Source organism: Stylophora pistillata, chromosome 12, assembly GCF_964205215.1.
Source record: "Stylophora pistillata chromosome 12, jaStyPist1.2, whole genome shotgun sequence".
Taxonomy (NCBI): domain Eukaryota; kingdom Metazoa; phylum Cnidaria; class Anthozoa; order Scleractinia; family Pocilloporidae; genus Stylophora; species Stylophora pistillata.
The window spans coordinates 19,918,786-19,944,684 of record NC_142530.1 but is presented as its reverse complement, the minus strand read 5'-3'; the positions used below and the strand labels follow the sequence as shown (position 1 = coordinate 19,944,684).

Genomic DNA, 25,899 nt, shown 5'->3' with positions numbered 1-25,899 from the left:
AAATCTATGTTTGCGAGACATGGAATTCCAGACTCTGTCAGATCTGACAATGGTCCTCAGTATAGTTCAGCTGAATTCATTAAATTTGCAAAGGAATGGGGATTTGCAAGTGTGACAAGCAGTCCAAAGTACCCCCAATCAAATGGGATGGCTGAACGGGCGGTGCAGACCGCAAAGTATGTCCTGAAGAAGGAGGATGATCCTGCTAAGGCGTTGCTTGCATATCGCTCAACACCATTAGAGAATGGTTACAGTCCAGCTGAGCTTCTGTTTGGTCGAAAGATAAGATCCAGAGTTCCACTTGCTGCGGTGGAGCTGAAACCCGGTTGGCCTGATTTGTCTATAGTCCGAGGTAGAGAGGAAGTTCGAAAGCAAGAGCAAAAGGCTTACTTTGATTCTCATCATGGCGCAAGAGATCAAAAGAAGATTCCTGTGGGAACCGAGGTTTGGATTCGAGACATGAAAGTCCCAGCGACCGTGACTCAAGAGGCTGAGACACCTCGTTCATACATTGTTAGCAGCCCCAGAGGAACTATCAGAAGGAACCGGAAGGACCTTACTCCGCTGTACCCTAGCAGTCCTGATTTGAGCAAGCAAGGTCCTAGCTTTCCTGATTCGAGCAAGCAAATTCCAGAGGCGATCAAGTTGGATGTTCCGGCAGCTGCTTGTGCAGCTGGTGCAACCACAACTAGATCTGGGCGAGTAGTCAGTGCCCCCAGAAGATTGGACTTGTGACTGTGCGGGATAAATTTATGAATTGAACAGTCCGATCTCTAAGTTTACACAGTTCATGTTATAAGTTAAATCAAACTTTATTACCTTCATGTTTAGTAGTTTTGGCTTCTCCCCGTAGTTTTTAAAGGGGGAGATGTTGTGTTGTCAAAATTGTTATAGTTTGTACTTTGTACCGAGTCACGTGACGGGCAGTAAAAAGGCACTGGAAGTTCTTGAATGAATGGCGTCGTTCGGATCTTTTACGCTCGCCGATAAATAACACAACAGGAATCACTTAATTTTTAAATGCACACGAGACTGCACACCACCAAATTTCAGTTTCTTTTCCAGAGGTTAAGATGTGTGGTTGCATAGCTTGTTCAAAAATACACAGTTCGTAAAAAAAAAAGGTAACCTATTTGGGCACTCTGTGATTAAAAGATACAGTAAACTATATTAACTAGCATATATATATATACCTGAGACCTGGGGATGCAGTAAACATAGCCTATCTTGACGATCCCACGGCTTTGTCGTTCTCTGCTATCAAGGATTAGTTTCCAATAATGGCACACCCAAATTCCGAGGATTACCCTCGATGTTTAGATATTGCCCTCAAATCTACCCTATTTCAAAAAAGACTTAAGAAAAAAAAACAGAACTTTGAAAATAAAGACTTCTAACCACTGAGGAATTCTACTGTTATCGCTATTGTTTTCATTGGGGAGATGACAAAATGCGGAGCCCTACTCCATGGAGTACCCTATGGAGTACCTTAATTAATGGAGTACCCCTAAAAGTCAAATAAAATATTTTATAAACATGGTAAATTGTTTGGATGTACATATCCTAAAATATTTTGAGCTTACCGGCTCTCGGAATGTCTCAGTTTAATACAATCCAGTTTTTTGCTGGATTGTTTTAGCTCTCAGTCTTATCCTCCATTTTGGTTTTACCGCTGTGTAATGAGTCCTTTGATAGGAAGAACAACAACTCCATGGGATGAAAAAACCCACTGTTTCGATTTCTGCACGAGGCAAAGTATTTAAGCTTACTACATTTCCGAAGGATTTATTTACTGTTTTTTTTTTTTTTTTTGGTTTGTTTACATACCTCAATTTTATTATGCGACAAATATGATGGGTGAGGAGAAGCTCAGTTTAACGATTATGGATTACCTTTGTTAAGTCTCAACCTACAAATGTGAGCTTGTATCCTCATGGCTTCGCACAATTAAGAAACCCATGAGGCCTTGTGTTATTAAATGGAGCGCTACACCTCTTACAGACCCCACACTTTAACAGGTATTTTTAAAGACGTAAAACCCATTGCAGAATGAAGGATGTCCGTCCTTTTGGACTCTTGAAGATCATATGAAAATAGATCGATAGAAGTTTATTAACGATAACGTTCATGGATGACAGCTACATCAAAGCTTTCCGTAGGTGGCGGTCAGCAGTTTAATGTTAATTTTAAGATGGCGGTCAATTCGTGTACTACATCGAACTGCGACAGTCGGAGAGCTGACAAACTCAAAATATTTCAGGATATGTACATCTAAACGATTCACCATGTTCATAAAGTATTGTATTTCACTAATACATGATTTTTGGGGGTACTCCATTCAGGTACTGCATAGGGTACTCCATGGACTAGGGCTCCGCGTTTTGTCATCTCTCGTTTTCATTGAACAAAGATTGTATGGGGTTATATGGAATTCTTGCCGTTTTTTCCCTTGTAGAAAACGAGGCGGCTGAGGTCGACCTTGTTGGCAGTTTTAGAAGAGTTATGAGCTTCAAATAGGAATCGATTAGATGTCGTATTCATTATTTTGTGAGCCGAGATATTATAGTTATGAATACATGAAGCAGTTCCTCAACCATTCCTTTGGCGGGGAATTTGCTACTTCAGAGCAAGTTCAAAAGTGAAAATTGTAAGATAGAAAAATAACACTTAAGAAACATCACTCAGTGACCTGATCACTTTTATTTCTCACTGAGAACGAGACAAAGATGACACAAGCTGCTTTTCGAGAGGAAAACGAATACATCGCAACGTTCCAAGCGTTTCTCGAGGAACATCATAAAGAAGATATCGTTAACGTTCTAGTAGCTGATGACCCATCAAGCCAGTACTGCGTTGTTGTCAACGTGTTAGAACTGTTTGATTCTAACATTGAGGTCAGTCAAAAGCTTCTGGCACATCCGAACAATATGCTGCCCTTGTTTGATGGCGCTCTGGCTCAGGCGGCCGTTTTGATTATGCAAGAAAGTACAACGCAAATTTCCATGTCGTTCAAAGCACATTTGCACGTGAGGCTTTCCAATCTTCCCATCTGTCCGGAACTTCGAAGGGATAAGATACCTAAGACGTCAGACATCGGTCGTTTTCTTGCTATTTCAGGTAATTTTTAAGACAGAAACATTGAATGAGGACTGAGCATGGCGAAACCCTTTACAACCAAACATCAGTTTCCGATTTCTCCATACTGTTCTCTTTACTTTTCTTTTGCTACCTACAAAGAGAATTTGTATAGCAATCAATACCGCCTTGTACAGTGATACTGTTGGGAGAATTAAGATGCCTATCACTCTCAGGGGTTTTAAGAAGAGAACCCTAAACTTCAATTGGGTGGACGGTTGAGAAACATCACAGAGGGCCAATACAAATGTCCATGGAACCCAAAGTTAAGGCAATCCAGGATCACTTTTCATTTTATAATTGTAGGTGAGAGCATTTTTTTTCTTACCCAACCCTCTGAGGGGTGCTCTTTATGGCCAAGGGGTAAAGGGCTAATTGACGACTAAGATGGAGAATGGGTGACAAGAAATTCTTTGTCATGTAGTCTGATCCTACATGTGAAAGAAATCCTGCAAAGTACTCTTGTCAATAGTAGCTAATGACAACATCATAGTGTGTGTAGATCTTCTCAGAACTACACACACCTAGGTAATCAGACTACACAATCAAATTTTACTCCTGGGTTCAAACCATTATCTGTATTGACCCTTTAACCCTCTAAAAGTGACTGACTTCTAATTTCTCCATTCAGTTTCACCCCTGAATCATCCATCAAAGTCAGGAGAATAGAGAAACCAATCACCAACTAAAGAAGTTCTTGATTGTTAAAGAACTTCTCCTTCCATCACCTTAGGAAATGTATACGGAACAGTATGGAGAATTTGCACACTGATGTTAAGGTTTATAGGGTTAAGAGAAACCTATACTGTTTTAGTCCACGAGTCCTTGGCATAGCTATTTAATTCACACAATTGATATTGTTTAATTTTCAGGAACTGTCATTCGAGTATCCACTGTAAAACTGCTTGAATATGAGAGAGAATACATCTGTGCACATTGTAAACATATCTTTGGAGTACAAGCTGACTTTGAACAGTTTTACTCCATTCCTAAACCAGCCAAGTGCCCTGCATCTAAGGAATGTAATTCAAACAAATTTTCTTGCTTGTCAAATGGTGGTAAGTGCTTCTTGAGAGATTTACAGAGTGAGTAAGTGAATAAGTGATTGTATGTGTTAGTGAGTAACTGATTGGCTGACTGGCAGACTGTCAGACTTAATAGCTGACAGACAGATGGACTGACTGAAAGACTGACTGGCAGATAGATGGACTGACAGACAGACCAACTTATTGACAGACTGACAGACCGACTGATTGACTGACAGGTGGACTGAGTCAGCAATTGAGGGTTTTATTGACTGTTTATTTGACAAAATAACATGGGGCTGATTAGAGATTTTTCCTTGGTCAAAGACCACTGAGACTGACAAACTGTTAATGAACTAAGGGCTGATAGTTTCTAAAGAAACTGTTTGGGGCTACATCGGTGGGGGATAATTAAATAATTTCAATATGTCAACAAAGTTGAAATGGTAAATTGGCCACCGTTATGATTATAAAAGCTGACGTTTCGAGTGTTAGCCCTTTGTCGAAGTGAATAGAGGAATTGTGGGTTGTTTGTGCTTTTAAAGGCAGAAAATGGAGCTACTTGATTGGTGGGAACATGGCAACGAGAAAAACACGAATAAATTAGTGGAATGAAAAGCATTCGTTGATACTTGTGGGATTTAGACTGCTGGTTTGAAAGATGAGCTTTTGTTCAAGAGTTTTATGGCTTTCTGTGCTACCTAAGTGTAAGGAAAGACCGCAGATTGCCATATGTTGCTTAGAATGATTAGGTAAATTAAAATGTCTAGTGACTGGTTTCGATGTGTCCTTGTCATTCCTCTCCATGTCGCGAAGGTGTTCTCGGAATCGGTGACCTAGTCTTCTCCCTGTTTTGCCGATGTAAATCTTTTTGTAATAAGTACAAGTTATGCAATAGGTTACACTGGCGGAGGTGCACATGAAGTGATCGGTGATCTTAATGGATCATTTGGGTCCCGACATTTTCTCAGTGTTGTGAATGAAAGGACACATTTTGCATCATGCATGAGCGCATTTAAAAGTGCCTGGTTGGTCATTAGTCTGAAAAGAACTTCTGGCCAAAAAATTGCCTATGTTTTTGTCGCATTTGAATGAAATGAGTGGAGGCTGCGAAGAGATAGTGCTTGTCTCTGGATTATTTTGAAGTAATTTAAAGTTTTTAAGAATGATGATTTAACGGAGTGGTTGTGAGGGTGAAATGCGAGAGTGAATGGAATACAGTCGGAATCTTCCTTTTGTGATGTTTGTAGTGCTGAATGTCGATCACTAAGTTGGGTGTGGGGGTAACCCGCTTGAATGACAGAATCAGGGTAACCACGTTTATCGAAAAACTGGCACATTGACTCTGATTTGTGGTGGAAATCAGAGTCATCACTACATAAACGAATGTAGTGATGTGTTAATGAACTACACAATGTAACTACTTTAGAGACCTTTATTTTCCAAAAAAGCCCCAAAAACTAAGGTTTTACCATATGGAAAAATATTCCCATGGCAAGATTGATCAATTTTGTAGGGATGGACAATTTCAATAAAATTTATGAATTCTCCATGCTACACAGTACTGAAAGAAGGCTGTCAGAGTTTTGCTCTAAGTGAATTGATCTAGTCGCCACATCAAGGTCGGCTTGTGAGCTCTGATGTAAATTGCCTCACAAGCTCCTTTCAAAGACTATTTTGATTTTGAGTCTAAAATGGACATCTTTTTCTTGGAGACATAGCGTTCTGTCTTGTCCTTTTTGATGTGTCAAGACCTGGCTTAGTAAGGAGGTTAGTTGAGCAACCAATCATTAGTTATTGATTAGTGAATCCAAAATTCAATCAGATAAGGTATTAGATGACGTCTTACATCATCTTTTTGATTTTTATTAAAGCTTAAGATACCAAAGCCTAGCAGTTGTCTGCAATATCAGTGGTCTTTTTTTTTTTTTTTTTTTACTGATCATTGATTCTACAGTCATATGAGTATTAACCTGAGTTTTCTTGTATTCAAAGCATCAGAGCCAAAGAGTTGCCGGGATTATCAAGAAATCAAAATACAAGAACAAGTTCAAAAGCTTGCAGTTGGTACCATTCCACGTTCAATGTGGGTCATTCTTGAAAATGACTTGGTAGATTGCTGTAAAGCTGGGGATGACATCACCGTGTGCGGCATTGTAATGAGGAGATGGAAACCTGTTTTTCCAGATGTAATGAAAAGTTATCATTATTTCCAAATTTTCTTTTGGTGATTTGTATTTTTCTTCCTCTGCTGTTACATGTAGTATTTCTGAATTTAATTACAGAATTCTAGAAAAAAAAGATCTGTTTTGTTATTAAATCATAATCAAGCAATTTGGGAGTAATTATGTTTGGGAAAGCTGGGTAAGGCCAGTTATTTTTGCATCAAGTTTTTTAAAAAATAATTAGTGGCATATTATGGCAGGCTGAGTGCAAAACCTTTTCAATGAAGATGAATTTTTTTCACATGATAAGCAAAACTTATTTTCATATCAAAGGCTTAGTGCACTCACTATTGTTCTTTAAAAGGCTTATCAGCTTGGGTGCAAGATTTTCCCGTTATTGCATTTGCTCTAATCATTTACTGAGTTTTCTTTATACACACTTCTAGAGCCGATGTGATCTTGAGGTGGTGTTCAAGGCAAATCACGTCTCCGTTAACAATGAACAGAGAGCAGCAGTTTTAGTTACTGAAGAACTGAAGCAAGAGTTTGCAGAATTTTGGGAAAGATTTAAACATTCTCCCCTTCTAGGAAGGAACCATATCCTCTCAAGTTTCTGCCCTCAAGTTTATGGCTTGTATGCCGTCAAGCTCGCAGTTGCTCTGATTCTGATTGGCGGGGTGCAGAGAGTGGATGCCTCTGGAACACGGGTGAGAGGGGAGTCCCATCTCCTGCTGGTGGGGGATCCAGGTAATTGACAGTTCCAGTGTCTCAACTTGTATTGCCATAGCTACACCTGCGTGATCAGAGTTACCGTAACCACTTTTTTTTCTAAACATGAATGACAACAATAAAGGTTGATAGTTTCTAAAGAAACTGTTTGGGGCTGCGTCGGTGGGGGTAATGAAATAATTTGGATATATCAACAAAGTTGAAATGGTAGCTCCATTTAAAAGCACACTCAACCCACAATTCCTCTATTCACTCCGACGAAGGGCTAGTGCTCGAAATGTCAGCTTTTGTAATCATTATGGTGGCCAATTTACCATTTCAACTTTGTTGATATATCCAAATTATATGAGTGACAACAAGGTTGATAGGGCAGCCAAGGTATAAAACTCTTGGGATTTTTATAACCCAGTTTCATTTCAATTACCCTTCTTTTTGTTATTTCACTGACTATACTACATTGCAAATAAGTTCAAACACTTTATAAGTATCCCTTTACTAGGGCCCTTTCCTTGAAGAAGGACTTCCTCTAAAATTAAAAAAGGTGCCCAGTGGGTTTTGTAAACTCTGCCCCATTTACGAGGGGTTGTGACTTATCAATGCTCTTAAACAGTAGACTCGACTGAGTAAAAACTAAGCGTTTAATCAATGTCTCTCGAATTCGTCTTACAACAGGTGTGTAAAACTACTCCCCCAAATATGTGGGGCCCTAGTGTTATATACAGAGATATCATGTAATAGAATGACTGATCTGATCTCTCATTGATCATTGCTAAGTGATAATCAATGAAAGTTCACTCAAGGTTACCACAATCAATGGTGTTTATTAAGAAACTAAACCTCTGTTCTACTCAAATTACAAAGTCTCCGACATGGGCTCTCTTTTGGCCAATTTCAAGAGTAAACCCTGCTGAGTATGGTGCCTTAAGAACTGCACTCAGCTGTCAAAATTTTTTTTCAAGGCACAGGGAAGTCTCAATTTCTAAAGTATGCAGCAAAGATCATGCCTCGCTCGGTCCTGACCACAGGAATCGGCTCAACAAGTGCTGGGCTGACTGTGGCTGCCGTGAGGGACTCAGGAGAATGGCAGCTGGAGGCAGGAGCACTGGTTCTTGCAGATGGTGGTCTCTGCTGTATCGATGAGTTTAACAGTATCCAGGAGCATGATAGAACATGTGAGGAATAATTTTTCTTTATTTACAGTGTTGTTTTCAAGCTTCATGTAAGTACACTTTCTTCAGACCAAAATAGGTGTTTGCTTTAATGGGCTGGTCTCCAGATACAACTCTGAACCATGGCCAACATCATGGCCTGGTTAGTGAGTTTTGTTTATATGTCTGACAGGGAAGGTTGGGCTACATTTTTTTCATAAACATGACCCAGTCCTGTACATAGACAAGCGCTAGGATTTTTGGTATAGCCTTTTCAGTTATATGTTAGCACAAACTGCATGAGTTTATGCCTGTTACAATACCAAATTCATCAATCTTGAGATTTCAAAATTGCTCTGGTCAAATATTCAAAAGAAAGATTTGCCATGTCTCTACAGATAGTGGGAAGTCTTCTGTGGAATAAGATGGTCATTCTTACTCTCTATCAGAGGGAATGTTTTCTTTTATGCCTAAGCTGCAAATTTTGCCAGAATTAGTTGTCTGCAACAAGTGGGTGAATCACAGGGACATTAATGATGCAGTACATGCGTGTTACTGATTTTTTCACGACACAATTTTTCTTTGCACAAGCTCCCTTAATCCCCTTCTGGCACACCTGCCTGGCCCCTTCCCCCCCCCCCCCCCCCCCAAAAAAAAAAGAAAAAAAAGAGAAAGAAACTCTTTCTCTCTGGAAGGTCTTGTTTTATCTTTTTCCAAAAGACAAACTGATTATCTTACAGGCATTCATGAAGCCATGGAACAGCAAACGATCAGTGTGGCAAAAGCTGGAATGGTGTGCAAACTGAGCACAAGAACAACTGTGTTAGCAGCCACGAACCCAAAAGGACCGTATGATCCGTCAGAATCCCTCAGTGTCAACATTGCTGTGGCCAGTCCATTGCTGAGCAGATTTGATCTCCTGCTGGTCTTACATGATGCAAGAAATGAAGAGTGGGACAGGTACATGCTGGCTAATTCGATTTGTTGTTGCTGTTAATATAAGCATGACTGCTTTTGGGAGGATCTTTGCGAAAAGGGATGGGTTTAGGCTTGTAAATCCCATTTTGCAGCCCAAGTTTTTTTCCAGTTCCCATTCCAACCTCTTTGGGGAGTCAATTTGAGTCACATCGCCAGTTTTTTGTTCGTGATTTCTAATGCCAGGGACCCAAATTCCGTTCCCTCAGTGAAAAAAAAAGGGAAATCCAATCTCATATTTCACCACATCGTGACACTTGTTTGACCAATAAACCGCAATTTCGGGCGTTTTTGCTGTCGTAATAGCCTACAGCTAGTTTCAGGGCATAAAAGTGAAGAATACCGCAGTCTTCTCCCTCAATGGCATTCTTCACAAGGTTTGCCTTTATCGAATTTCAAGTCACATGATGATAGAAGCCTTTATTGCAATCCTCGCGAAGGAAATCGAAAGAAGATTCAAATTCGAAAACGTTTGTTGAAGGATGCGGGCCGCGGGTCTAACTCCGCCGGCAAATTCATGTCAAATGTCAAAATTTCCTGAAACAATACCTTTTCGAATCATAATTCAAATCATGTCTCGGTTTGTTCCATTCAAAACTAGATATTTCCCTAGCAGTTTATTTTGTACTAGTTTCAATCGCATTCTGAAACAATTTATGCCGAAGTTTTAAAATTTCGATCTCAGTAGCGCGGCAAAATTATTCTTGCACCCGGACTTCCCACGGCCAAGCGATGGTTTAAGTCCCTACATTTCAGTTACGCGGTGGGATCTGGGCACGAGATTAACAGCAAAATCTATCGTGGATAATTTGGGGATAATTTGGGGATACCCTTGTATTTGAGGGGGTTTCTTTGAAGGTGGATGACTTTCGATATGGAAAGTGTATTTAAAGCAGGACTTCTTGATTTGCTTTAGAATTGTATCGTCGTTTATTTTGGAAGGCAAGGGCCTCCATACAACAGCCTCTTCATCAGAGCCGCTTTGGAGCATGGAAAGGATGCAAGCCTATTTCTGTTACGTTAAAACTTTGAAGCCTCAACTCACACCAGAAAGCAACAGGTCTGTGTTACAAATGCACATGTGTAAACTTCTTTTATACGTAGCGGGCTACAAATGTAAGTTGTGTCGAGACGCGGTGGGCTATTGTTACCGGGAGAAGATTCCGATTTGAGAGGTCTGGGGTCGAGCCCTGGCCGGGTACTGAGCGTTTTACGATATGTGCAAAGCCTCTTTTTGAAAACGAGGGTAAGTGCAAAGCTTTTGATTTGAAGTGAGTTTTTATTTTCATGCAAAGAAAACTTATTATCATAAGGTTTTGTGCTTGGCCTCGTTCTTTATGCGAGAGTTTTTTTAGAAGTCGGAAATGGCCTATTATTTTGTGTTCTTGGGCAAGAAACTTCATTTTGATGGTGCCACTACCCACTAAGGAAGAGAAATGGACACCAGGAGATGTTCAGGGAAACTAAACGGGGCGGGGAGATGTCTCAATAGCACAACATTCCCGTTTTGAAAAGAAGCAAAACTCTTGGCCGCTTCAAGGATCAAACCGTGAAAAAGGGGAATTTTCGTCACTACAAATCAAAATATCTCAACCGAATTACCCAAAAGGCTGAACGTCAGACAGCAAAATTTCAGTGTATGTCTATTCCAAGTTCAAGCTTCGGTTCTAACTCTCTCTATTTACGAACTGAAACTGGAAAGTTTTTAGGTGAAACTGGAAACGCCCATCAGCAGTTTTTCTTGACCGATACAAATTCATCAGATTAATTTAAAGTATTTTGATTCAACTTTTTACCTGGTGATGGGATACCGCTTATTTAAGAATCGTCCCTTTTCTGTACATTGTTTCTTGGACTTATTTGAATTAGTTAATGAGCATTCAATTTACTTGCAGAATCCTGAGCCGTTATTATCATTGTCAGCGGCAGGCAGACCTTCGCAATGCAGCACGGACCACCATCAGGTTACTGGAAAGCCTTATAAGGTTAGCACAGGCGCATGCACGCTTGATGTGCCGTGAATTCGTCACTGTCCAAGACGCGATTACCGCTGTCACATGCGTAGAGTGCTCCATGCAAAACAGTGCCTTATTAGGCAGTATGAACGCTTTACATACCAAATTCCCGGATGACCCTCAAGAAGAGTACTCGCGCCAGGCCAAGCTCGTCCTGAAGCGATTGCAGCTCGATGATATGGTTGCAGCTACTGATGAACCACAGACACCTAGAGCAGGGAACAGTTCTAACGTTGGCGGAAGTGACGTCAAAAATGATACTCAAGATGCACATATCGATCTGCGTGCTAAGAAAAAGGACAAAAAGCAAAGTTCCTCCGGTGATGAAGAAAGCTGTAATCTCGCCAATGACAACAACATCTCTAACGATTTCCCTGAATTATATTCTCGTGATCAATTAACAGGAGTCTTTCCAATCGCATCGTCGAATGTTGGAACGGATACTATCACTGAAGGCGTTTTAGATAAAGCATCTATTTGTGAAAAATCCGTACATAGCGAAGAGACAAACGAAATAAACAATTCAAACGGGAAGAACCCCTTGAGAAATCCTCCAGCTTTGAGAACAGTTTTAAACAGCAATGAAAATGTCAATTTTGCAAGAAGTGCTAATGATTCACGTATAACCTTGTCTTCGTTGGAAAAGAGTAAAAATATTATTCAAATGTTTTCAAAGAAACCGGTGATCGAAGCTACGACAACTGTTGCGCGAAATAACAGCGGAGCCCTGCAGAAAGAGAACTGCAGTATTTTTACGACAGAGGAACTCGATGACGCAGATTTAGAGGTAGAATGGCCTACCGGTGCTATATCGTCGTGTGGGACAGAAAGGAACGATCATTCTACAACAAACGTGCTAAGGGGGACAAACGAGAACTGCAAATAGTTCAATGAGGTTTAACGCGAAAGAAAAAAGAAACACCTATTATTCTGCGAAATTGGTAATTAAACACGCGGTAGCCATTATTCCTTTCTAGATCTTGGAATTCCAAGTGGAATGTAATTTTATCGTATTGTCACCCACGGTGAAACGTTACTAGCCAGCGAAGAGTGAGATAATAGTGAGATTTAGCACTGCGTTTACGTGAAACGGCAAACGTCAGCTTACCCTTTCACGTTTCACATAAAATAACGTGAACCTTGCTTCTTTAGCCTCGCGTTAGCTCAAGTCCCGGAGGATTTGAAGGCGTATTGTATGACTCACAAAGAATATTTTTGGTGCCCTTTTTTCAGTCGTCATATAAACTTTTGCTCTGTGAGAGAAAAAGTGAATGAATTCTTACGAACACGGCAAACGCGAAAAAGGTTACTTTCACGTAGAAACGGCAAGGCGCAACCGGTAAACGTGAAAAAATGGCGGGGAAAACTAAGTTACGTAGTCTCTCTTGCCGTTCACGTTTCACGTAAATGCGGTGCTAAATCTCCGTTACATGGCTCTTTCCCTATCGTAAGGAACCAGTCACTAGTTAACGCCTTAGAGGGAGTGTGGAAGGATTTGGGGTGGGGGGGGGGATCACATGGTTTTCATGGAGGACGGAGGAGGAACAGTTGTCGCCAACAGAGTGTGAAGCGGGGACTTATTACTACAGAAAATTGACTCCTAATGAGAGGGGGGGGGGTCATAAGGATATTATAGAGTCTTTAGGGGGGATCATATGATTGTGTTCGTGAAGAACCTAAATCCTTCGACCCCACCCCTCTTTTACACTACGAACGGAGTGTTTTGCAAACCGTGATGCGTTCTCAAGATTCTGAAAAAAAGACTCCATTTTTCTTCGGCGTTTTTTTGAGGGAGTATGATATGCGCGTCAGGTTAATGTAATGTATGATTTCCCCATCATCTATAGAACTGAATGATTTTCGATCATTTCTTGTTGCAGTATACATTTATTGAGTATTCTCCAATTTCACACCTTCCTTACTAAATGAGTAAAAATGTTCAAGCACTATCGAGGTAACAGGTAACCTCGCCACTTTGCACGGTCGTCCCTTCGTTCCGTCGCCCCCAGTTATGGTTGCTTCGCCACCAGCTTTTGACTAAAATTCAACTAGGTTTTCAATGTATCTTGATTTCGATGTATCTTTAAAGCTCGGATGTTCGACAGCCCGAGTAACAAAATCCTTAACCAACGATCTCAGGGTTGCACAAAGTTGGTTGAAGTTTTTGATATTTGAGCTGTCGAAACCCCCCCCCCCCCCACCCGCTTTAAAACTTTGTAAAAAAATACGTTCAAACCCTTAGCTCACAAGTTGGGCGATGCAACCATAATTCAAGGCAACGAAACTTTACTTGGGGGCGACGGAACTTGAGGCGACCGTGAAAGGGGGCGATGTCATCAACAACCACTATCGAACATGGGATGATGTGTCTGAGAAAGTAGTTTCTCTAGTTTACTTTAGAAGAACTCCATCATTGACCGGGTAACTTTGGCTAAAGGATGACTTAAATAATTAATATATTGTAATAAGGATCGAACGAAATAATATGCTCTAAATGATTCTGCTTAACTTGAGTTATCTGACCTACTTTGTTCAATTTACACATAGAAAAAAGCTACGAATGGCGGAACGAGTCAAAACGATCCCTCGGGGGCCAGTTATATATATATATACATATATATATATAAAGTTACTTCAGGTAAAGTGTACGAGGATTCCCCGTAGTGGTAACCAGATCTCCCACGGTCAGCCATAGTCATGTGTGAGATCTGGGTTCGAGAATACCTCACGTGCTTATCGACTACAAATCACTAGCGTGAACACATTCACATCCGCTGTGATAAGTTTCTTTTACATTTCGGAAAATTGGCCTGGACCCTAACTTGAACATGTATTTGACGTATCTTTCCTTAGTCATCGTAGCGCAAAAATAAGGAACAGATTCCTTTTCGGCACATAACTGATAGGGATTGCTCTCAAACGTATAAACGTCAGATTCATCTACTCCGTACATAGAGCACTTTGTTTCGTCAAAACTTGATTGTAAAGGCTCAAACACAAAGTTGCCAAACTTTACATTTTCTCGAAATTTGACGGAATGGCTTTGATGACACAAACGATGATATTTATATTCGTTGTCGTCGGATTCAACAGCAGTGACTTTGTTGGGAAGCTGGTATCTGAAATAGAAGTACACTTCATTGTTCATGATAATCCTGATATGCTATCATGGTCATGATTATTTTGTGGCAAAACTAACCAAAACACAAATGAAGAAATCACAAAAGAAAAGGCCCGCAATACGTGCAAGTTTGAATCCAAGTGACACATGATTTGCGTCGCAAACACTGCCCCTTTGTACTCAGCCTAAAAAAACCCAGCCTTCCCAGTGGATCAAGTAACGACGGCACCGATACCGACGGCGATGATGATGTAGCCTGATCATCATTAGCAGACGGGATGAAGAATTTTAGCCGAGCGGCTGAAGACCATCTGGGAGCCTGGCTAACATATATAAACTTGCGTGTGTGACTAGCATGGAAAGAGGAGGGATAAGAGAAGATCAATTTGAGCTCGTTTCACGATCTTTGAGGTCTGAATATATGGATATAGATCTCAACGATTTAGCCTCTGAATTGTACTTAGCAAGGGCGTACAAGGTAATTTGGTTTTCTCAAATGAGTTGGTCACGTGATTTGGCCAACGTAATTAGATTCTAAAGCTAAGGTTTCGGGCGTTAACCCTTCGTCAAAGCGAGTCAGGATTCGCAGCACTACCGCTCTTTCAAAAAATCATTCCTCTAAAAAGGACGAAAATAGGATTTTTCAAAAGGAGAGCGAGGGTGTTTCTTTGGTCAGTTGTTCCCTGATAAAAAAAAAAAAAATGACCACTTCTTCACAACGATGAAGGGCGTTTACAAGCACGCGAGAACCACGCCCCTTTGACAAAGACACCCGGTTATAATCTACGGCTGGACATGCTAAAGAACACTCAATCGTAGATGATATAGAGGCTAAGCTCAAATATTAAGTGAATTCAACCAATAAAGTGAGACGTTGCGGAACAACGACATGATCGAGTCCAAACTGAACTGAGCCAAGATGCATCTATGGACGTAGCAGTCGTAGCTGCTGTGAACTAACCAGGGACCAATCATTATCTATCGCCTGAGGGTGTAAGTTCAGAAAAATTTTCTGGGGGTGGTTGATGATCGTATGGTTTTCAGGGGGAACGAAAGGGTGGTACGTGGTCGGTCCTCCGTAACAGAGTATAGAGAAGGCCTGGGAACTATAGAAAATTGACTGCCAGTTGACTACCGAGGAGGGGGAACTAAAACAACATTACAGAACTTCATGGGGATCAGGTATATTTTATCGAGACACAACAGAAATCTTCTGATTCTCCCCCCCAAAAAAATCAGATGATAAATAATAGCCGGTTCTTTAGATCTCGCCACTGCGTGCCCTGCAGCAAGGGGAAAAAGAACAACCACCACGAGAGCCAATTGTCTAGTAAATACACATGGTAGCGACCACAGATTAAACTCAGATCCAACTATTTGTGGATTGGTCAACACTGCATGCACAGCACGTGATTGCAAAATCAAGTAAACATGCGGAACATCATGTTTAGGTAGCTATAAGGAAGTTGTAGCCAGATATAAGCCGTTCCGCGGAAAATACTCTGTCGATGCTATATCAAATTGAAAGAACATCGGCATTTCTTTAAAAAATTCCGCGTGTTCTGGAAGCATTTTTTTTAGTACACAAGAAAACTTAATGTTTCAAATCTTTTACACTAGCCCTAGGCCTCGCTCTTCCCTCGTCTGACTAAATACAAAAAAAAAAAAAAGAACAGGTGATGATAGTAAAATTCGTTAAGGTCCATTGTGCTCTGTTTTTCCGCATTGCATAGCTAGTTTTCAAACCCGCCCGTTCTAAGTTCAGTGTGGGAAATGATCGAAATACTTTATGTCCCTGACGTAAAATGTCTTCTCGTTTCGGTGCAAGTATTTATTCACAAAAATCTACATCCAGTTGTCTCATTGTCCATGAGTCAAGGAAGCTTATGGTTTTTTCTTTAATAAGCCTGATCTTTAAAATAAGCATTTAACACACTCTTAAAAGCACTTGAGAGCTAGTTGTTGCGTGCGGCAAAATTTTAAATCGTGGTAGAAAGTCCAAGAACTGCGGTGGAGACTTTTTTTTGTGAATTCCTCATTGCGTGAAAAGTAGCAATATAATACACACACAAACCTTTTGGTTGGATCTTTTGATTTCCTATTCCAGTTTCGTTTAAAGAAACTCCACTTGTTAGGAGCTGTTTTGTCACGGAAATTTCCAATTTCGTCAATGGCCAGGGAAACACCCACAAAAAGCGTGAGGACCAGGAAAATCTGTCGGCGACAAAAACAGAAATATGATAATAATTATCAAAATTTGGAAATTATGTTGAACAGATTTGTCCAGCTCAGGATGATGAGCTTGGATCGATTCCTCAGTTGCCCCCAAAAAGTGCCTCGTCTCATATCATTCGCTTTTATTTCTATTCTTCCGTCGTTTCTTGAAACCATTTTTGTTTCGGCATATGCCGGCATTGTACCGAGCGCTATGATCCTGAATTAAGACGGACCGTCTCCTTTGATAACCTTGGCGTTGGTCGAAAATGAAAGTTTTCCTTGTCAGAATACTATCTCGTGATCAGTTTAAATCGCAGAAGCAGATCATCGAGAGCTTTAATCGCTAATAATAGCCACCGAAAGAAACTTTAACAACATTTTTTGGCTAGTTTTGAAGATTCAGATATGTTTTACAACTTCATAACACCCTAGAAATAGCGACGTGTATTTGTAAATTGCAATCTTGTCGCCATGCTCGTGCGCGCAAATCAGTGTTCAAACTAAGCCTACAAAACTCAAATCCGGCGAAAATCGTTCGAATTTGACTTACCCTTTGGTTTTCCATTTGTAAATCGTCGATACAATTACCAAGGTTTGCTAGAACAACAAATTCGTTGTAACAGGCTCTTCAGCTGTTGTTTCCAAGAGCGTCAATACCCCTTGATATGGATTACACCTTGAACAACACGACTGATATATCTTTGAGTTGCATCGCCAGCTCTTTAAGTTGTTAGGGCTCATCAAACATATTGTACCTCAGCAAGTCAAGCGTAAATTACACAATAATCTCATTTTATTCAAAACTGTCACGAAAGTGGTAATAAACTGCTCTAAAGTCAAGCAACCAACATTTGAGCCTGCTCTTGAATCGATCATACAAACCCCTAGATAAGACTTCCTATTCCAGAAACTTCGTTGTCTATTATGGAAAATCGCCCGCAATAAAACCTATATCGTTTTTTGACGTAATGCAAATCGCGTCTTTCTTTTCTATAGTTAGGGACGCTCTACGTCCGGTCAAAACCCCCTTGGTTAACTCTACGACAGTGTATGCGTCTGCAATATGTGGAACGCTTGACTTATTTTGATTGTATTCATAAATTTTCGGGCTGCTATCTGATATCGCGACGAAATTTCAAAATGCTAGCAACTCACGAAACAATTACTTCTTTAGTTTGTGTCCTTTGCGCTATCGTCAGACGATTACTCCAGCGTGTTGTAGTCGTCACGGTTTTACATGACTTCAGTTTTCCGTCTTTATATCCTGCATATCTAATGTGCCGGTTTTGTCGATTCACTTTTCCGCGTTTACGTCTCGAAGGTTCTGCCGGCGACTGACTTACTTTTTAAACTTTTCTTTAGAAGCAGTTTTCAAGCCTTCATTTAACTTTCTTGCAATGCAAAAGTAACTTGACCAAGATTAGCCACATATATACAAACAAAAAGAACGATAAGCGAATAAAATGCGAATACAAATAAAAAGAACGATAAGCGCTCTTTTGTTCATGCTACACGAAAGAGCATAGATTCAAGATTAAGTAAGATCGTTGAATTTAAAGATTTTTATTTTAAGGTAACATCTGCCTCAACAGTTAATTTTTGTGATCAAGACTATTTTATTTTTAATGATATCTTATGCAGATTATATCACATGTACTCTACAAATTTTTATAATTATTAACCATTAGTAATCTTACTGTTATTTTGTATGTAAGTTAGTAATAGATATTAGTTTTACGTCTAGTTTAAATGCACGACCCCATAAGCGCGAAGCTTTAAACGCTTATCGTGTTGAAATAAAGTTGATGTTATGTTATGTTATGTTAAAATAGACACACGCTTTGTGTTTGTCTGCGGGATCGTGTCCGAAAACATTTTACCCCATTGCTATTCACAGGTGCAGTATAAACAGTAACTACTATTTTTATCCTTGCAATGGTAATAAAGTCATTTTTCTGAACGGATTTCTTCGTTTATAATCTCTGCTTGGAGTTTAGCGACAACTTCTTCAATTCAAATCAAGAAAACACTCTTTAACGTTAATTCTTTAATTAAAACTTTCCCTGAACTGACACATTTACATTCGCCTTGAGGCTTTAGGTCAATGACGGGGCTAGTTCATTTTGCCGAAGTTCCTGTTTGGATAAATCAATGCGGAAAAAATTCATGTAAATTACCCAGTCAAGGTCTTCTACAAAACCTCTTTCTGTTTACTGGCTTGTAACTAATTAATGGAACAGCTTGTTTGTTGAATACATGCGTAAGCCTGGAACTAATCTAGTACCTAGATCCTACCGTGCAATCGTAACTGAACCGCTTGGCCGTGAAAGGTCGTGGTACAAGACTAGCCAGTGACAAAATAGATCTCGTGATGAATAATACATAATTTGTTTCCAACCGATTGAGTCTACGATCCGATGTATTCATCATAATATAAATATCTGTAAGATGTTTGTATGGATGTACTCGAGACAATAAACAAGGGATTTTGAACAATCAGAAACCGCGAAGTATATATCTCATTCATGTTAAACTTATTTCTTATTAAACGAGTGGGAGTTCTGTATGGGAGAATCTTGACCGAGGTCGCCAGTACAGACCGAACGCAGTGAGGTCTGTATCAGCGACCGAGGTCAGGATTCTCCCATACAGACTGACCTAGCCCGGTTAATAAGATGTTTCAGTTATATGGCTGTGTCTTACATGCCAATTTTTTATATTCTTTGTAACTTTTTTTTTCTAGACCGATCTAGGTGCCGGTCTAGATGGGAAAATCTAGACCGCTTTCATGATTGATTTCTGCCAATCAAATTCGTGAATCGATAGTTCCCAGTCCTTGTGAGACACAACCATATAATAATGTTGATTTTTGCTTTCAGGGTTAAGATTTCTACAAACTTCCTTCCTGGAGCATTCGACAGGAAAGACTGTGCTGCCAGTATAGGATATTAAACATCCTTTAATTTCTTAAAAAAAAAAACAAAAAACAAAAAACAAAGGAATAAAAAAATTGAATAGGTGCAGGAAAGGCTGCATATTTCCATCGGATTCAAAACTGCAATTTCCTTCCTCTCTATATTGGCATAGTGGGAGGCGCGGTGGCCTCATGGTTGGTGCGCTCGACTCCGGATCGAGTGGTCCGGGTTCGAGTCTCGGCCGGAGAAATTGTGTTGTGTTCTTAGGCAAGACACTTTACTCTCACAATGCCTCTCTTCACCCAGGTGTTTAAATGGGTACCGGCAAATTTAATGCTGGGGGGTGACCCTGCGATGGACTAGCATCCCATCCAGTGGGGAGTAGAAATACTCATAGTCGCTTCATGCTATGGAAACCGGAGTTAAGCACCGGACACTGATGGGCCACGGGCTCGTAAACAGACTTACTTTTACCTATATTGGCATCTTGAAAAAGAGGAAGGAAATGATTATCTGTAAAAAACTTTGACAAACAACTTCACCTATTCTTAACTCTCAAAGCAAGATGCAATTAAAGACGACTGGACTTGAGCAGTGAACTAGGGATCTCTAGTTGATCAATCATGCGTCATAATCATTGTCCAGCTCAATCCATTTGCTTACTAAACATGTTGAATATATTGTATGTATGATGTTTATCAAAAAATATTTATCTAAACTCCTATGCTTGTAGACTGCAAGGGTTTTCCTTTTTCTGAGTCGTGTATTTATCTATTAATTCGGTATTAATATATATTTCCCTCTATCGTGGGGCCGTCAAATTGGATCGATCAACAACCAACTAGGGTTCTTTTCTAAATCTGAGAATAGGAAAAAGGCCACCACAGAGAAACCGCGTTAGTCCTTTAACAGTATTTCCATGATGTGGGTCTTTTTTTATAGGGTGGTCGGTAGATAAGGCAAATGTTTTTTTAAAAGCTCAAAATTATTCAAAACTCTGCTTATCTGATTTACCCTGATTTCTAAAGGAAAATAGCACCACTATAACTCGCGATCTTTTTAATAGGGTGGTTAAATTAGAGCAATTTTTCGATGAATTGTTTAAAGTAATCTGGACTGCATTAGTTTTTCTTCACCTCGCCTTCATATTTCTCTTACAAATTTGGACTCGACTACCCTCTCAACTAAAACAGCGCCCACGCGTCGGGAATGCGCAAGTGGTTCAATTCTGTCAATGCTGCGCCAATTTCCCGCGCAAAATGTCGAAGTAGCGAAAAAGAAAACTAGAGACTTTTCGAGAAAAACGTGTCATTTGATGAAGGTTATCCTGCACATTCACCCTTTCGTTTTGAGCTTTGTGAAAAGAGATAGGCGCCTTCGAAACACCGTGATTTCCTGTGGTAGTGTACTTATACTCCTGTGAGAAAACACGAAAGCATGCCTCGTATACGTTGGCACAGAAGGCTCAACGCAAACAAAAAATATACTGCAGCAAATAAAAAATATACTGCAGCAAATAAAAAATATACTGCAGCAAATAAAAAATATACTGCAGCAACTAAGAAATATACTGCAGCAAATAAAAAAATCAAAACGCAAAGAAAAAAAGTACCGCAGCAAATAAAAAATGCAACGCAAACAAAAAATACTGCAGCAAATAAAATATGCAACGCAAACAAAAAAAAAAGAAAACGCAAACAAAAAAAATTGGAACGCAACGCCAAGGAAGACTGGGTAATAGTTCTTAGTTTCCCTCCAACACTCGTTCCATCCTTTGCTTGTTCACCTTTCCGAAACCATGTTTTGCTGCGAACTTATGACAGTACCATGCTGCTCCTTTAAAAAATCGATAATAACTCTATTTTCATACCCTTGATGAAAGTAATCTCCTATAATCCTACGCAGATCGCTTTCGTCGCCAAAAGCGAGTTCCACTTCATGCTGTTTTGGCGGGAAACTAAGAACTATTACCCAGTCTTCCTTGGCGTTGCGTTCCAATTTTTTTTGTTTGCGTTTTCCCTTTTTTTTGTTTGCGTTGCATATTTTATTTGCTGCAGTATTTTTTATTTGCGTTGCATTTTTTTATTTTCTGCGGTACTTTTTTCTTTGCGTTCTGATTTTTTTATTTGCTGCAGTATATTTTTATTTGCTACAGTATATTTTTTATTTGCTGCGGTATATTTTTTGTTTGCGTTGAGCCTTCTAGGCCACCGTACTCGTATCCATCAAAATTTTTGCACGCACGCAGTATTCATCAAAAATATCTGTAAGATGTTTGTAGGAATGTACTTAGACAATAAACAAGGGATTTTGAACAATCAGGAACCGGAAAGTATATATCTCACTCGTGTTAAACTGTTGATAATTGCACTCAGGTTTTATAAACCTCCTTCCCGGAAGCTGCATTCGACAGAAGAGGTCGCGCTGTCAGTATAGGATTTTAAACAACCTTTAACTTCTCCAAAAAACAAAGAACAAAAAATTGAATAAACGCACGAAAGGCTACATATTTCCATTGGATCTAAAACTGTAATTTCTTTCCTCTATTGCCATCTTAAACAGGGAGGAAATGATTATCTGCTTGGACAAACAACTTCATCTATTCTTAACTCTCAAAGCAAGATGCAACTAAAGACGATTGGACTTAAATCTCACTTAACAACAGTGACCTAAGTATCTTTAGCTAATCAATTATGCATTATAGTTATTATCCAGATCCATCCATGCCATTTGCTTACTAAACATGTTGGATATATTGTATATACGATGTTTATCAAAATTTATTTATCTAACCTCCAATGCTTGTAGACTGCAATGGGTTCCTTTGTCTGACTCGTGTATGTATCTATTTATTCGGTATTATTCTATTTTTTTCCCTCAATCGTGGGGGCGTCAAATTGGGTCGATCAGCAACCAGCTAAGGTTATTTTCTAAATCTGAGAATAGGAAAAAGGCCACCACAGAGAAATCGCGTTAGTCCTTTAACCGTATATCCATGATGTGGGTCTTTTAAATAGGGTGGTCGGTAAATGAGACAGATGTTTTATTGAAAGCTAAAAGTTATTCGAAACTAAACTTATTTGGTTTACCTTGATTTGAAAAGGAAAATAGTACCACTATAACACGCGATCTGTTTAATGGAGTGGCTAGATTAGAGCAATTTCCGATGAACTGTTGAAAGTATTTTGGGCTGCATTAGTTTTTCTTCACCTCCCCTCACATTTCTCTTACAAATTTGTGTTACCCTCTCAACTAAAACAGAGCACTAATGTCGGGAATGCGCTAGTGGTTCAATTCTGTTAGTGCTGTGCCAATTTCCCAAGCAAAATGTCGATGTGGCGAAAAAGACTAGAGACTTTTGGAGAAAAACGCGTATTTGATGAAGGGTATCCTACACAGTCCCCATTTCGTTTTGAACGTTGCAAAAAAAAAATGTGCGTCAAAAAATATGCGTCTTCGAGAAACACCTTGATTTCCTGTGGTAGCGTACTTATACTTCTGTGAGAAAACACGAAAGCAAGCCTCCTATCCATCAAAAGTTTTGCACACACGCAGTATTCATCAAAAATATCTGTAAGATGTTTGTATGAATGTACTTTTACAATAAACAAGGGATTTTGAACAATCAGAAACCGCAAAGTATATACCTCACTCATGTTAAACTGTTGATAATTGCACTCAGGGTAAAGATTTTTATAAACCTCCTTCCTGGAGCATTCGACAGGAAAGGCCGTGCTGCCAGTATATGATATTAAACATCCTTTAATATATTCAAAAGACAAAGATAAAAAAACTGAATAGGCGCACGAAAGGCTACATATTTCCATCGGATTTAAAACTGCAATTTCCTTCCTCTATTGCCATCTTAAAATAGGCTGATTATCTACATACAAGTTGGACAAACAACTTCACCTATTCTTAACTCTCAAAACAAGATGCAATTAAAGACGACTAGACTTAAATAGTGAACTAGGGATCTTTACTTGATCAATCATGCGTTATAGTCATTCTCCAGATCAATCCATTTGCTTATTAAACATGTTATATATATTGCATATATGATTTTTATCAAAATTTATTTATCTAACCTCCTACGCTTATATACCGCAAGGGTTTTCCTTTTTCGGACTTGTGTATGTATCTATTTATTCGGTATTAATACATTTTTCCCTCTATCGTGGGGCCGTCAAATTGGATCGATCAACAACTAACTAAGATTATTTTCTAAATCTGAGAATAGGAAAAAGGCCACCACAGAGAAACTACTGTATTTTCATGATGCGGTTCTTTTTACTAGGGTGGTCGGTAAATAAACCAAATGTGTTATTGAAAGCTAAAAATTATTCAAAACTCCACTTATCTGGTTTACCTTGCTTTGAAAAGGAAGATAGCAACACTGTAACTCGCGAGTTTTTTAATAGGATGGTTAAATTATAGAAATTTTCGATGAACTGTTGAAAGTAATCTGGGCTGCATTAGTTTTGCTTCACCTCGCCCTCTCATTTCTCTCACAAATTTGGACTACCCTCTCGACTAAAACATAGCACCCACGTCTGGCATGCGCAAGTGGTTTAATCCTGTTAGTGCTGCACCAATTTATCGCGCAAAATGTCGATAATGTAGCGAAAAAGAAAACTAGGGACTGTACGAGCAAAACGTGTATTTCATAAAGGGTATCCTGCACATTCACCATTTCGTTTTGGGCATTGTGGAAAAAATATGCGCCTTAGATACACTTTGATTTCTTGTGATAGCGTATTTATACTCCTGTGAGAAAAATTGGTTGTAATTACAACAGCATGAAAGCATGCCTTTTATCCCTCAAAACTTTTGCACACACGCAGTATTCATCATAAATTTCTGTAAGATGTTTTGTTTTTTGATGAATGTACTGACACAATAAACAAAGGACTTTGAACAATCAGAAACCGCAAAGTATATATCTCACTCATGTTGAACTGTTGATAATTGCACTCAGGGTTAAGATTTTTATAAACCTCCTTCCTGGAGCATTTGACAGGAAAGGCTGTGCTGCCAGTATAGCAGGATTTTAAACATCCTTTAACTTCTCCAAAAAACAGAGATAAAAAAATTGAATAGACGCACGAAAGGCTGCATATTTCCATCGGATCTAAACTGCAATTTCCTTCCTCTATTGCTATCTTAAAGAGGGAGGAAATGATTATCTGCTTGGAAAAACAACTTCATATATTCTTAACTCTTCGCAAGATGCAACTAAAGACTATTGGACTTAAATCTCACCTAACAGTGAACTAAGTATCTTTAGTTCATCAATCATGCGTTATAGTCATTATCCAGATCAATCCATTTGCTTATTAAACATGTTAAATATATTGTATATATGATGTTTATCAAACTTTAGTCATCTAACCTCCTATGCTTGTACGTTGCAAGGGTTTTTCTGACTGGTGTAGATATCTATTTATTTGGTTTTAATCTATTTTTTTAATCTATTTTATCTCCTCAATCGTGGAGCCTTTAAATTGGATCGATCTGCAACCAAGTAAGGCTATTTTCTAAATCTGAAAATAGGAAAAAGGACACCACTGAGAAACCGTGTTAGTCCTTCTACCGTAATTCCCTGATTGTGGGTCTTTTAATATGGTGGTCGGTAAATAACACAAATGTTTTATTAAAAGCTAAAAATTATTCGAAACTCCACTTATCTGGTTTACCTTGCTTTGAAAAGGAAAATAGCACCACTATAACTCGCGATCTGTTTAATGGAGTGGCTAAATTAGAGAAATTTTCGTTGAACTGCTGAAAGTAATCCGGGCTGCATTAGTTTTCCTTCACCTCGTCCACTCATTTCTCTCACCAATTTGGACTACCCTCTCAACTAAAACGTAGCACCCACGTCGGGCATGCGCAAGTGGTTCAATTCTGTTTGTGCTGCGCCAACTTCCCGCGCAAAACTTTGATGTAGGGAAAAAGAAAACTAGAGACTTTTCGAGCAGAACGCGTATTTGATGAAAGGTATCCTGTACATTCACCATTTCGTTTTGAACGTTGTAAAAAAAAAAATAAAAAAATAAGCGCCTTAGATACACCATGATTTCCTGTGATAGCGTATTCATACTTGTTGAACTTTAGAAGTACAGTTTTGCTCGGACTAAGAACTTAAATCGGTTTATGGTAAAATGGGTAGAATTAAAGTAATCGTCTCTCTGATTTTTGAGCTAACTCTCTCATTGATATACAGAGAAAGCTGGAAGAGAAATGACAGTCATTTTCTACCGTAATTACAGAGCGGTCTTGGAGAAGGATTCAATCTCATGGCTCGATCTTTTATTGTTAATGGCTCGATCTTTTATTGTGTTCTTTTGATATATGATCATGACACAAACACATTACGGGCCTTTTTTTTTGGCCATCTATCTTTATCAGCGGTACTTTTGCGAGTCGTGCGCCAGATTTGCCATTTCTAGATCAA

The 25,899-nt window shown here is 39.3% G+C and overlaps 2 protein-coding genes and 1 pseudogene across 2 annotated transcripts; 1 reads left to right on the top strand and 2 right to left on the bottom strand.

Moving 5' to 3' along the window:
- The first annotated feature begins 1,997 nt into the window (after nt 1-1,997).
- Nucleotides 1,998-13,700, top strand: LOC148719169 (DNA helicase MCM9-like). Its single transcript, XM_088740588.1, has 8 exons — nt 1,998-3,117; nt 4,008-4,193; nt 6,156-6,349; nt 6,772-7,072; nt 8,014-8,226; nt 8,943-9,162; nt 10,094-10,237; nt 11,073-13,700. The coding sequence occupies exons 1-8, from the start codon at nt 2,727-2,729 to the stop codon at nt 12,076-12,078; spliced, it is 2,655 nt and encodes an 884-aa protein (XP_088596714.1). The 5' UTR covers nt 1,998-2,726; the 3' UTR covers nt 12,079-13,700.
- LOC148719170 (uncharacterized) lies at nt 4,764-5,333 on the bottom strand (annotated as a pseudogene).
- Nucleotides 13,060-17,455, bottom strand: LOC148719168 (uncharacterized). Its single transcript, XM_088740589.1, has 3 exons — nt 17,081-17,455; nt 16,388-16,527; nt 13,060-14,311 (listed from the first exon to the last, which is right to left on the bottom strand). Exons 1-3 carry the CDS (start codon nt 17,093-17,095, stop codon nt 13,933-13,935), a joined length of 534 nt encoding a protein of 177 aa, XP_088596715.1. The 5' UTR covers nt 17,096-17,455; the 3' UTR covers nt 13,060-13,932.
- Between the last annotated feature and the right edge of the window lie 8,444 nt (nt 17,456-25,899).

Bases quoted from the DNA above. Each gene is read 5' to 3' on its own strand.
- LOC148719169 (XM_088740588.1), top strand. From the start codon at position 2,727: ATGACACAAGCTGCTTTTCGAGAGGAAAACGAATACATCGCAACGTTC. The intron at 3,118-4,007 runs GTAATTTTTAAG...TTTAATTTTCAG, and splicing joins TCGTTTTCTTGCTATTTCAG to GAACTGTCATTCGAGTATCC. The intron at 6,350-6,771 runs GTAATGAAAAGT...ACACACTTCTAG, and splicing joins GGAAACCTGTTTTTCCAGAT to AGCCGATGTGATCTTGAGGT.
- LOC148719168 (XM_088740589.1), bottom strand. The intron at 14,312-16,387 runs GTTTGTGTGTGT...CTTCTATTTCAG, and splicing joins TCAAAAGATCCAACCAAAAG to ATACCAGCTTCCCAACAAAG.